The sequence below is a fragment of the Malaclemys terrapin genome, chromosome 13 (genome assembly GCF_027887155.1).
Source record: "Malaclemys terrapin pileata isolate rMalTer1 chromosome 13, rMalTer1.hap1, whole genome shotgun sequence".
In the NCBI taxonomy this organism is placed as follows: domain Eukaryota; kingdom Metazoa; phylum Chordata; order Testudines; family Emydidae; genus Malaclemys; species Malaclemys terrapin.
The window spans coordinates 37,364,923-37,377,922 of record NC_071517.1 but is presented as its reverse complement, the minus strand read 5'-3'; the positions used below and the strand labels follow the sequence as shown (position 1 = coordinate 37,377,922).

Below are 13,000 nucleotides of genomic sequence, written 5' to 3'. Positions count from 1 at the left end.
CCTGATTGAGAACCACTGGGCTAAAGTACCAGAGAGATGTATTCTCCTCTCTAGGACTGAACGGGGCTGTCCACCAGCACAGTCACACAGCTCCCAGCACAGCCAGGGTTACCAGAGCAGAGCCCTCAGGGGCTGGGATTCTCAGATAGCTCAGCCAATGAGACGGATCCAGGAAATGAAACCTGCAGCTGGGCTGTACCAGAGAAGTGAAACTAACCTGGTCCCACACATCTGCAGTGCAGGGAGCGATGGCCGCTGTGCAAAAACTCCAGGATGAAGCCACTTGTTCCATCTGTCTGGAGTATTTCAAAGCCCCGGTGTCTATCCACTGCGGGCACAACTTCTGCCGGGCCTGCATCAACCAGTGCTGGGGGCAGTCGGAGCCCAACTTCTCCTGCCCCCAGTGCAGAGCAACCGCCCAGCGGAGAAACTTCAGGCCCAACAGGGAGCTGGCGAACATGGTGGAGCTAGTGAAACAGTTGAAGTTACAAGCGGGGAAAGAGCCAGAGGGGGAGCGAGTGTGTGAGAGGCACCAGGAGCCTCTGAAACTGTTCTGTGAGGAGGATCAGAGCCCCATCTGCGTGGTGTGTGACCGATCCAAGGCTCACCGAGACCACCCTGTGATTCCCATCGAGGAGGCTGCCCAGGAGTACAAGGTAGGAAAACACCATCAACGATCCCAAACCCAGATGGCAGGAATTGGATAAAATCTGACCTGGGAATTACTAATCTGTGTTCTTTACTTTAAAGGATTTATTTTTGGTGTACGGGGTCTGTTAGGGTGACCAGATGGCAAGTGTGAAAAAGCAGGGTGGAGGGTAATAGAGTCCTATGTAAGACAAAGCCCCTACTATCAGGACAGTCCCTATAAAATAGGGACATCTGGTCACCCTAGGGTCTGTGAATTAGACCTAAGTTGTGCTGCCTTTTGCCTGTTTAACAGCTCTCTTTGTAACCAGGTTCTGTAGGAACAGGACGGATTTAAAAATGTATTAAAGCTGATGTTAAAAAATTACATAGTACACAGGTTAAGAAAAGCGTGTCTGTTCATCTGGGTATAGTGCTTAGATTATCCACAAATACAGAGTTTGTTTTAAAAGTCATAAGATACAGATAGCACATAATCAGCAATAACCCAAATGTTGGTGAATAAAATTAACAATACAGTTTAGATATTAGCATCCCAGTATTTGGATACATCACTCATGAAAAGATATACAGAGAGTGGGTTGTGGAAAGCAAATATATCAATGAGTGAAGCTGGTCCCTCAGTAATTGAGAATTTGGGGTAGGTTGTCCATTGGAAAATACAACCATCAGGGAAGTATTTCAATCAACCCAAGGAAATGAAGAATTAATCTCTCATCTGCTAGTAGCTGCTCACTGGAAAAAGAAAAACAGCCCAACCAGAGAGGAATTTATTCTGCCTCCGTCTGTGCCAGTCATTTCAGGCTCCAAAGAGTAATAACCCAGTTCTTCCTTCCAAAACATCCTGGCCAATCATAAACCAGCACAGCGGACTATTCAGAGCCTCTGGGTTACATGGATTATCCAGACCAGGGTTATAATATTGCTAACCAGTAAAACAATCCAGTAAATTGTGAAATGCAAATCCGGTTACGTTCAAAAGCTCTAGGAAGTGAGTTTTCCTCCAAACAGCACCAGCAACTCCTGTAAAGTTGAATACACTGTGTAAATTCTTTCTAAAGTCTGAATCGGATCCATAGGTTTTATTTATTTAAATTATTTTCTGTGAAGAAGACACCCAGGATACCCTTCCCAGCAGAACAGATCACAAACCATGTTTCTTTGCTCAGGAACAAATCTGGACACAACTGCAGACCCTGAAGGACGAGAGAGAAAAACTCCTCAAATACAGACAGGCCGAGGAGGGGAAAAGCCAGGAATACCTGGTAGGTGCCTGTTATGACTTTGTAGATAGGAGGTGGTGGTATGCTGTGTGGTGGGGAAGGGTGGAATAACACAACTACTGCATACTGACTAGGGGTGTCTCTGAAGCCCCCCCCTCCATTTTTCCCTCTCTTCAGGGTCCTTTAAGAACTCACAGAGGCTTTCTCTGGTAAATGGTACCCCTAGTTTCATACCAGAACCAGTTTACAACAAGCCAGAGTCCCAAACTAAAGTCCATTAGAACAACGGGGGGAGGGATAGCTCAGTGGTTTGAGCATTGGCCTGCTAAACCCAGGGTTGTGAGTTCAATCCTTGAGGGGGCCACTTAAGGATCTGGGGCAAAATCAGTACTTGGTCCTGCTAGTGAAGGCAGGGGGCTGGACTCAATGACCTTTCAAGGTCCCTTCCAGTTCTAGGAGATGGGATATCTCCATTAATTTATTTATTTAATTTATTTATAACACAAAGAAAAAGTCCATACTTAGCTCTAGAGAGAGAGAGAAAGTGGATGAGGTAATATCTTTTATTGGACCAACTTCTGTTGGTGCAACATACAAGCTTTTGAGAAGCTGGTCCACTAAAAGGTGTCACCTCACCTACCGTGTCTGTCTAATATCCTGACCAACTATGGAAGATATTTAGCTCAGGCACTTTCTCTCACCCCCCCAGGGCTCTTCTTCCATTCTGGTCTGATCTCCCAGACATCCCCCTCACTGGAGCTCTGACACCCACTCCCAAACACAGTCAGGGTTTCTCAGTGCCCTGCTCACTGGGCTTTACCCTCCTAGCTTCCTGGTGTCATGGTCCTGCCAGAGCCTTCCTCTGCAGCTATGTCTATACTGCCACCTAGGCCAGCAAAACTTCTGTCGCTCAGGGGGGGTGAATGTTCCACCCCCCTGAGCGATGTCAGTTACACCGACATGTTCACAGCGCTTCTCCCGCCAACATAGCTTATGCTGCTCGCGGGACTGCTTTTCTTATGCTGACAGGAGAGCATAGAGGGCTGTACATGTAGACATGGCCTTTCTCTTTGCACTAGCCATTCCCTGAGCACAGCCACCTCTATCTGTTCTTTGTCGGCAATTGCCTGATTCCCCTCAGGTGGGGCTTCTTCCAAAATCTGAATTAGCTTAGCCCAGTGGTCCCCAAACTTTTGAGTGTTGCAACCCCCTTATCCTTGTCCATGCCTGCCCCTGCCGGGAGTGGGGCCGTGGCTCTGGGTGTGGGTGGAGAGAGGATGCGGATGGGGTAAGGGGGCGGAGGCTGGGGCCACAGCTGGGGCTGGAGCTGCAGCCAGGACCTGGGGGTGGGGCCGGAAGCAGAGCTGCGCTGAGGCTGGGGGCAGGGCCAGGTGTGGGGCTGTGAGCTGGGACTGCTGCTGCAGGTGGGACTGGAGCAGAGCTGGGGGCAGGGAGGGGCTGGGTGGCGCTCCCTCTCTGGCTCCCATGGGGGCTGGCCCAGGCCCCGCTGCACCCCCTGAAGGCTCCTCCGTGCCCCCCTGGGGGGAACGCCCCACAGTTTGGGGACCTCTGGCATAGCCCCACACTCTTCAGCTCATGGGGCAAGAGGCCCTGTTCCAGGGTGTGTCTCTTGGGTTTGCACAGCTGCTCTGTTCCTCTCTTTCTCTTTGCATGCATGTTTGCAGCTGTGTGTATGTCACAGTTGCCCACTTTCACGTGGTAAATAAGCACCCCGACTTTCACAATAAGTCAAAAATCAAGCTAATCCCGTTTCAAAACAAGGCCAAAAACAAGCCAATCCCTAAGAACCCCAACACTCTATGTGACTAGATCCCCCCGGTGTGCAGTCTGGGACTGTGGTGGGCCTGCTGTGCACCCCTGACTCTCTCTTCCCCTTGCCCCTGCTTGCCAAGAATTGATAAAAAAACAGAAGCAACAAGCTGCAACAAGTCAAACAAGCTACAAGCCAAAAACTAGCCAACAAGCAACTCACAAGACAATTAAGCCTAAAATAAGCCCAGTGTCTGCATTTTTTTCCGCAGGTTTGGCATGTCTGGTGTGTGTCTCTCTTTCGTCTCTGCATGAGCATCGTGATTCTCCTAAATTGTTTGTTTCGATCTGTCCCAATAAGCCGCTGCCCATGTAGCTCTGAAACCTGCTCTTGGAAGAATCTGGACTGTTGGAGCCCATTGATCAGATGATACATGAAGAGGCAGCAGAAAGACAAATTAGGGCCAAGACAACGTTAAGAGACATTACGAACAAAGCAGGAAGCTTTAGGGGAAAACACTGATCTAGTGGCATGGGGGGAGTTTCTGTCAAAAGGCCCTGTTGACATTTCACAAGTGGCAATGAAATTCTCCTGAATGCGCACACCTGGCCATAGGGGTCAATGGAAATATGTTCATTTTAGGGCTGTCAATTAATCGCACTTAACTCAAGCGATTAATTTGTTTTGAGTTCCCTCGATTAAAAAAATTAATCACGATTAATCGCAGTTTTAATCGCACTGTTGAACAATAATAGCAATAATACCAATTTAAAAGTAGTATAAATATTTTTTGGATGTTTCCTACATTTTCAAATATATTGATTTCAATTACAATGCAGAATACAAAGTGTACAATGCTCACTTTATATTATAATTTTTCATTACAAATATTTGCACTCTAAAAAAGATAAAGAAATAGTGTTTCAATTCACCTTATACAAACACCGTAGTGCAATCTCTTTATCATGAAAGTTCAACTTACAAATGTAGAATTTTTTTTTACATAACTGCACTCAAATATATAACAATGTAAAACTTTAGAGCCTACAAGTCCACTCAGTCCTACTTCTTGTTCAACCAATCGCTAAGACAAACAAATTTATTTATCTTTACGGGAGATAATGCCGCTTGCTTCTTATTTTGTAGCCAGCGTTGCAAGGTATTTATGTGTCAGATATGCTAAACGTTCATATGCCCCTTCATGCTTTGACTTCTAGATTGCACTATCTTTTGTTTATCTTTTTTTTAACAGTGCAAATATTTGTAATAAAAAATAACAATGTAAAGTGAGCCCTGTACACTTTGTATTCTGCGTGGTAACTGAAATAAACATCCAAAAATATTTATAATAGATTTAAATTGGTATTTTATTATTGTTTAAAACTGCAATTAATTTTTTTAATCGTTTGACAGCCCTAGTTAATTTACATCTGGTGCAAGGTATCCCATGACTGTTCCCTGCCCTACCTTTTCCTTATTTGTGTCTGTCCGTTTCAGGGGAAGACAGATGCTGAGAGACGGAAAATCATGTCTGAAATTCGGCAATTGCGCCAGCTCCTGGAGGAACAAGAGCGACTCCTGCTGGCTCAGTTGGGAGGCCTGGACAAGGAGATTGTGAAGATGCAGAATGAAAATGTCACCAAACTCTCAGTGGAAATTTCCCGTCTCAATGAGCTGATCAGTGAGATGGAGGGGAAGTGCCAGCAGCCCACGAGTGAATTCCTGCAGGTGAGAACCCCGATTCTTGCGAGGCATTTGGGGAAGGGGTACAGGATAAAACTCACGAGTCATGGAATGCAAAATTGAAACCTCAGTATAGAACTCATGGTGTGTATTTTTTAAACAATTTCTCTATGTTGCTATTAATGAATTTTCCTCCTCCTGTGAGTAGGGAACTGAGACCCAGAGAGATTAAGGGTATGTCTGTGCTGCAAGCAGGGGTGTGACTGAAGCTCATGTAGACATGCCTGGGGCAGCTTTGATCTAGCTAGCTCCAATAACAATCGCCGTGAAGCCAGGGCAGTGCAGGTGGAACCATGGACTCAGTGCTCAAGTACATACCCAGGGTCCTGGCTGGGTGTATAATCCGTGCTGCTGCAGCAGTTATTCTGATTGGAGCTAGTTCGATCGAAGCTAGCTCAAGTACGTCTCCACATGCTGCAGTCGCACCTCGGATTGCAGTGTAGCCGTCCCTTGCGAGTGCAGCTGTGTCTGTACCCAAGATGTGAATGGAGATTTCCTGCACCTCAGTCGAGTGCTTTGCCACAAGGCCAAATGTCCTCTCTTACAGACATCATTGCCTTCTGCTGGCTAGGTAAAGAATCCAGGAGAAGGGCTTAGAAGGCAGATATCCTAACCACTACAACACCAACTGAGCAGCATTGGGATGGTGTGTAGCCAGATACCCAGTCCTGTGTGGCTACTTCATTCAAACACAGATCTGGGCATGAGGATAATAATTATTAATTACTGTTACACATATTTGTGTTCCAAAGTGATTGTGACAGGGAAATGCAGTTAACTAAGCAGTTAGCTACAGAGGATATCCCTGAGATGACACTGTTAAATAGAATCATAGAAAGTAGGACTGGAAGGGACCTCGAGAGGTCATGTAGTCTTGTCCCCTGCGTGGAGGCAGGGCCAAGTATTATCTAGGCCATCCCTGACAGGTGTTAGTCTAAACTTCCTTAAAAACCTCCAATGATGGAGATTCCACAACCTAGGTAATTTGTTTCAGAGCTTAACCACCCTGCCAGTTAGGAAGTTTTTCCTAATGTCCAACCTAAACCTCCCATGCTGCAATTTAAGCCCATTGCTTCCTGTCCTGTCCTCGGTGGTTAAGAACAATTTATCACCACTCTCTTCATAACAACCTTTTACATACTTGAAGACGGTTATCATGTCCCCTCTCAGTCTTCTGTTCTGCAGACTAAACAAACCCAATTTTTGTCAATCTTCCCTCATAGGTCATGTTTTCTAGACCTTTAATCGTTTTTGTTGCTCTTCTCTGGACTTTCTCCAATTTGTCTACCTCTTTCCTGAAGTGTGTTGTCCAGAACTGGACACAGTACTCCAGTAGGGGCCTAATCAGCACGGAGTTGAGCAGAAGAATTACTTCTCATGTCTCGCTTACAACACTCCAGCTAATACATCCCAGAATGATGTTTGCGTTTTTTGCAACAGTGTTACACCGTTGACTCATATTTAGCTTGTGGTCCACTATGACCCCCAGATCCCTTTCCGCAGTACTCCTTCCTGGGCAGTCATTTCCAATTTTGTATGTGTGCAACAGATTGTTCCTTCCTAAATGGAGTACTTTGCATTTGTCCTTATTGAATTTCATCCTATTTAATTCAGTTTGTCCAGATCATTTTGAATTCTAATCCCGTCCTCCAAAGTACTTGCAACCCCTTCCAGCTTGGTATCGTCCACAAACTTTATAAGTGTACTCTTTCTGCCATTGTCTAAATAATTTATGAAGATATTGAATAGAACTGGGTCCAGGAGAGATCCTGTGGGTCCCGACTTGATATGCCCTTCCAGCTCGATTATGAACCATTGATAACTCCTCCCTGAGTACGGTTTTTCAGCCAGTTGTGCACGAACCTTAGAGTAGGTTTGTCTAGGCTCTGTTGCTCTAGTTTACTTATGAGATAAATAAAAAAATAAATGGGTACCAAGATAATTTATTAGCTCTGATTCATGTCACTCTGACACTGAGCTCCTTTTCTCTCTCTCTCTCTCCCCCCACTAGGATATCAGAAGCATCTTGAGCAGGTACATGGCTCCTCACTCCCTCTGATCCCTCGCGATGCTTGGAAAGAGCTTGCACATGCATCTTCCCAGCCACTAACCTTCCCTGCTTAAAAACGTGATGGGTAGAGTTGATTGGGAGACAGGGGATGGATCACTTGATGATTACCTGTTCTGTTAATTCCCTCTGAAGCACGTGGCGTTGGCCACTGTCGGAAGACTGGACACTGGGCTAGATGGACCTTTGGTCTGACCCTGTATGGCTATTCTTATGTTCTTATGATTTAAAAACAAAAACATGGGGAAAGAAATACAAACATGGTAAAGTCATTGTCATTCCACAAGCTTCAAAAAGCTTAATTTACCCATTTTCATTTATTTACTTAGGTTTCGAGAGTATTTTGCTTTTTTTCCCAATTGGCAAAAAAAATTGAAAACAAAAGATTGACGATACAGTTTTCAAAAGTGCCCAAGTGCCTTAGGAGCCTGAATAGCACCAGACTTAGACTCCTGGGGCCCGGAACCGCAAAGGTATTTAGGCCCCTAACTCCCATTAATTTCAGTGGAAGATAGGCACATAAATATGTTTGACAGTCTGGGCCTAACCATTTTCCCCCCTCAGTTGGAGGGAGTTCTTGAACTGGGGGTTTCCAATATCCCTGGTGACTACTGTAATCACTGGGCTAGAAGTTCTGAAGGAGTCTCTTCTCCCCACAGCCATTTTGTGTAAGTTCTCCAGTAGGCATGGGTGGGGCGTATAAGAGGCCAGGGAAGGCTGAGCCTCCCCCAAAAGGCCGGCCATGCATCCGGAGGCACGCTGGCCAGCCACTGCCTTTGGAGAACCAGAAGCAAAGCTCCATAGAAGTGTGGAGGGGTCCCCCACTGGTGCCTGGACTGTGGCCCTGCCTGCACTCCACCCCACCCCCACTCGGCCTCTTCTCCCATGGCCCTGCCCTCGCTCTGCCTCTTTCCACCACCCTGTGTCTCTCTTCCCCCGAGGCCTCTCCCTGCCCACTGCTTGCTCCTCTCTGCCCCTTCCCTCTCCCCCCTCCCCCTGGGTTGCTTGCCTAAGGCAGGAAAAAGTGATGGGGCCATGGTAGAGCCAGGGCGGGACCTCAGGGTGAAGAGGCCAAATACGGGCGGGGACTCAGGGGCATGGTCCAGCCATCAGTGGCCCCCGCCCCACTTCTAGACAGCTTCCGGCGGTCACATGTGAGCCTCCCCAAATGGAAGACTCACGTGCCACCTAAGCCAATAGGGACCCGATCCAGCAGAGGTGATGTCTGAGCATGATTACCAAACTGGGCCCCACGGGAGGCTTAGGCAGAGGAACGCCTCTCTTCCCCCAGTTAGTGGATCGCTCTGGGGCCTGGGCATCCGGGCACCTGATGAGAAGCAAGAACGTAGGCACCTACGAAAATGTCGGTGCTGAGCGAATTTAGGTGCCTGTAGGGTTTGGCAGCAGCTGGGGCTGGTGGATTGTGGCACCTAAAATCGGGACGTGGACACTAAAATCTGGGGTTTTGTTGCCCCAAGTAACTTTGTGGATCTGGGCCTACCTGCCCCAAGTAGAGCAAGTTATCCAGCAGGCTGCTCGACTCCACAGCTTTCACTTCCAAGATGATCAGAACATAACGAACTCGAAGGAGTCATGCCTAAAAGAAATAATTACACTGCAAACTGTGATTCCTTAGCAAATCCTGTTTCTTTCTAGGTGTGAGAAAGGGAAGGCCCAGGCGGTGGTGGAGAGTCCTTCCAAGCTGGAAAAGAGAATCAGTGATTTCTCCCAGAAAAGGATCGATCTGGAGAAGATTCTGAGGGAATTCAAAGGTATCAAGAAGAGCAAATCAAAATGTCACTGTGGGAGGACATGGGTTCTGGATAAACAGTGCTGATGTCAAGCCCAACTCAATAATAGTAAAAGAATAGGTTATACATTCCCAGGAAGGGCCAAGGGAAGAGAAAATACAATAGAGAACCAACAACAATAAGAGTGAAATTTATTATTCACGCTCTCTTCCTTTGTTTCTCTCTGGGTATCTGAGCTCCCTTCCCCTGTGTTTGTGTCACAGAAATAAAGCACGTCACTATGAAAACGCATCTCTTCTCCCCCTGTCTTCTCTCTAGACACGCTGGTATTTGGGCTGGTGATGGAAGGGAGTCAATTTTTGGCAAAGGAGATGGAAAACGTAGGTGAAAAGGGTAAGTTTTCCCGGGGATATTGTAACAATGAGAAGAACCAAAGAGGAGACGGGTTTGCAGATCTGGATTCACTTGCAGAAGAAAATTCTGGGATCAAATAGAGCCAGTTTTCCACCTCATGGCAGTTTCCCACCTCCAGAGACTTGTAGGAAAGGAGCTGGGTGGGGAGGCCATGGAGAGGCTCTAAACAGTAGGGGTGATGTACAGATGGGCTGGGAGTCAGTGGTGTGATGTCTCCACCCTCTTTTGGGATGGGGCGGGGGCTGGCCGTCCTGATCATCCCCCAGTGTCTCCTTGGGGCATGACTCCCATCATTCTCTCTCCTCCAGTCCCATTGCTTTCTTGTCTTTTCCTCCTGGACTCTGATGCCGTATTCCGACACTTCCCGCCGTTCCATGGGCTGCGTGCCCTTCCATGGGGTTCCCACTGTCTTCCTTCCCCATAGGCGGTGGGTCTCTCCTTCCACCCATTGTCACTTCCATTTCCTCATGCTGCCCCCTCCTCTCCCCTTCCCTCTGGGCTAGCAAGAGGGTTTCCCCAGTGGACAGCTGAAAACGCTTCCTCTTTCACTCAACTTTGCCCCCACTCCCGTCCTAGCTGTGGGGGTGCAGCAGCCCCGGTAGGAGCAGGAGCAGAAGCAGAGTCAGTTCTTACAGTGCCTCCTAGTGCCTGGCAGAAGGGAGCTGCCATGAAATGGCCGCTCAGCCCCCAGCAGGAGCAGTTCCCTGGGACCTGAGACAGGCAGGAAATCAGGGAGGGCCCCAGCCAGGACAGGGCTACTGGGGAGTGTGAGAAATGGTCCCAGCCTCCCCCAGGGCTGAGCTCTGGCCCTAACGCTCTGATTCTCTCTCTCCCCAGTGAATGTGACTCTGGATCCAGAGACGGCTCATCCCAAACTTGTCCTGTCTGAGGATTGGAAACATGTGAAATATGGAGACGCCCGGCAGGATCTGCCCCACAATCCCAAGAGATTTGATTCTTCTCTCTGCGTGCTGGGCTGTGAGGGATTCACCTCGGGGAGATGTTACTGGGAGCTGGAGGTGGGCGAAGGGGGAGGCTGGGCCGTGGGAGTAGCCAGAGAGTCGGTGAAGAGGAAGGAACCGGTCAAATATAGCCCTGAAGAAGGGATCTGCGCTGTAGCTCTGCGCAGAGGTGAGTACTGGGCACTCACCTCACCTGAAGAAATCCCCCTGTCTCTGAGCTGGGTCCCCCAGAGGATCCGGGTTTCTCTGGACTATGAAGGGGGGCAGGTGGCATTTTTTGATGCTGATCACAAGTCCCTCATCTTCTGCTATATGAGGGCCTCTTTCACTGGGGAGAGAGTCCTCCCTTTCTTCTGGGTGGTGGGAAAGGTGTCCTGGCTCAGACTGGCTCCTTCAGAAATGAGGTTTCCAAGCCACGTCTCCAACCGTCATTTTCCTCAAAAAGGTGACAGTCATGTCCGCGTTGCACCCCCAGGGTTTCTCCACATTCCAGCAAGAGTAAGCAGCACTGAATTAAACCTAGCTGCTGCCTCAGCAGAGCGCGCAACCCCTGTCTCAGGCAACTCTTGGCTCAGTGTCATGCAACAAATGAAACCGAGGCCACACTTGTCAACTGGTCAACCCCGCAGGCCGATCCATCACTATCCAGCCCGTGCCACCTACCCTGTAAGGGGAACACAGCCCCATTCGGCCCAGGCAGCCACCCCCCAGCCCACAAAAAGGGATAATGTTGTTTGTTCCTTGTCCGACTTCCTGAAAAGAGGTAAATAGTTTCCAGCTGCCGTGCTCTTCACTGCCCCTGTGCCCCCAGGTACGATCTTGAGTCCCCAGCCGCTCTGCTCCCCTTCACCTGCTAGAAACTCTCCCAGTGAGAGAGCCCAGAATGAGCCACTTTCTCTGTCCCTGGAGAGAAGCTGGGAGCTGCGGAGGGATCTAGGCCAGTGTGGGCCCTGGTGGCTAGGGATGGCCAGCCAGGGAGGAGCTGGAATTCTGTTCCTCGCCTTCCAGCTAAAGAACTAGCCTGTCCCCTGCTGCCCTAGTCACTCCTTGGGTTACAAGGATGGTCAATAGTGCTGGGCAGGCTGGGGAGCAGAGAGGGCAGAGCCCCTTGGAGCGGTAGGCTTTGGAGTATCAGTCACTTTGTGAATAGGGCTGAAGTTTCTGTACTGTACAGATTAATCTGTTTATTTTAGGGGCAAGGGGCCAGGCCGCGGCTGTGCAGTGGCTGCTTATTGTGCTAAACATGCTGATTCCTGAGTCCGTCCTACTTTGTTTGTGTCCGCCTGCTTTCTCTCCTCATCTACACAGATTGTGAACTCTTCAGGGCAGGGGATGTCTTGAAATACAGCACCAGGGGCCCCAGAGCCCAGACTTGTACTGGCACGTGCTAACACAGTTCCAATACTACGCAATAACATCAATGAATGACTTGCCACTTGAAGCATTTCTCTTTCTTTACAGCACCGTTTTGTATTTTACAGGATTTCCTGCCCTTTAGAAATTAAGAATCTGCAGCTACAAAGAGGGTTTGGTGGACATTAGGCAGGGTTATTTTAGCAAATTCTCTCTCTCTCTCTTTTTTTTTTTAAATGAGTCACATAATCTGGGACCAAAGAGTTTTTAGAACAGGGTCTCTAGAGGATGCTAAAGGGCTCTCTTGTCTGGGCCATGTAGCATTAAATACAGAAATAAACTCAGAAGTGATCAGAAAAAGAGTTGCTTCTTGTTTGTTTGCCTTTTTTTTTTTCTTCTTCATTGAAACGTTCTTTGCCCTCACGATGGGTTACAGGGAATGGTAGCTGCAGCCAGACAAACAGTGTCCCCCTTTGTCAATTTAGAAATGGGAGATGTGGATAAACCCTCTTTAGATGGAAAATGAGGCAAACACCTGTATGCGACTGGTTACCAGGCCCAAACGATAGAGCACGTCATAGCTGAATGTCCCCTTCGTTCTTTTGCCCGGAGGCCTGAAGGACATTCATCAGTTCACTGCTGCGGCAATGTGCAGGCTATCAAACTTAGATATACCTTTGTCGTTGTTGCTACCTACCCAAGCCGTATGAAAGAAGAAGTAGTAGTTCAGGAAGTATCCTGCCATGTTGTGCTCTGTTTAGCCTGCTAGATCCAAATCTCAAAGCCTTGATGGAGCATAGTCAAGGCCCTGTGTACAGGCCTCGGGACAGACAACATGATTATTAATAGGGAACCAAACTAGGTCCTTCAGCCCCCAAATGACTTGCTCCTACCCCTGGGGAAAAAGGAGTGAGTCCCAGATCCTCAAAGGTGCCTAACTCCCTTTGGTTTCAATGGGAGTTAGGTGCTTGAATACCTTGTGGGCCTTACTCTTTTATGGGCATGTGTCTCCCTTGCCCTAAATCTGAGCATGTGGAGGGGAGAGGAATATGTGTCGAGATTCTCCC

At 48.2% G+C, this 13,000-nt stretch overlaps 1 protein-coding gene across 1 annotated transcript; it reads left to right on the top strand.

Moving 5' to 3' along the window:
• Positions 1–221: 221 nt before the first annotated feature.
• Positions 222–11,665, top strand: LOC128847763 (E3 ubiquitin-protein ligase TRIM7-like). Its single transcript, XM_054047452.1, has 7 exons — positions 222–656; positions 1,818–1,913; positions 5,140–5,370; positions 7,397–7,419; positions 9,110–9,225; positions 9,523–9,597; positions 10,456–11,665. Exons 1-7 carry the CDS (start codon positions 249–251, stop codon positions 11,349–11,351), a joined length of 1,845 nt encoding a protein of 614 aa, XP_053903427.1. The 5' UTR covers positions 222–248; the 3' UTR covers positions 11,352–11,665.
• Positions 11,666–13,000: the final 1,335 nt, after the last annotated feature.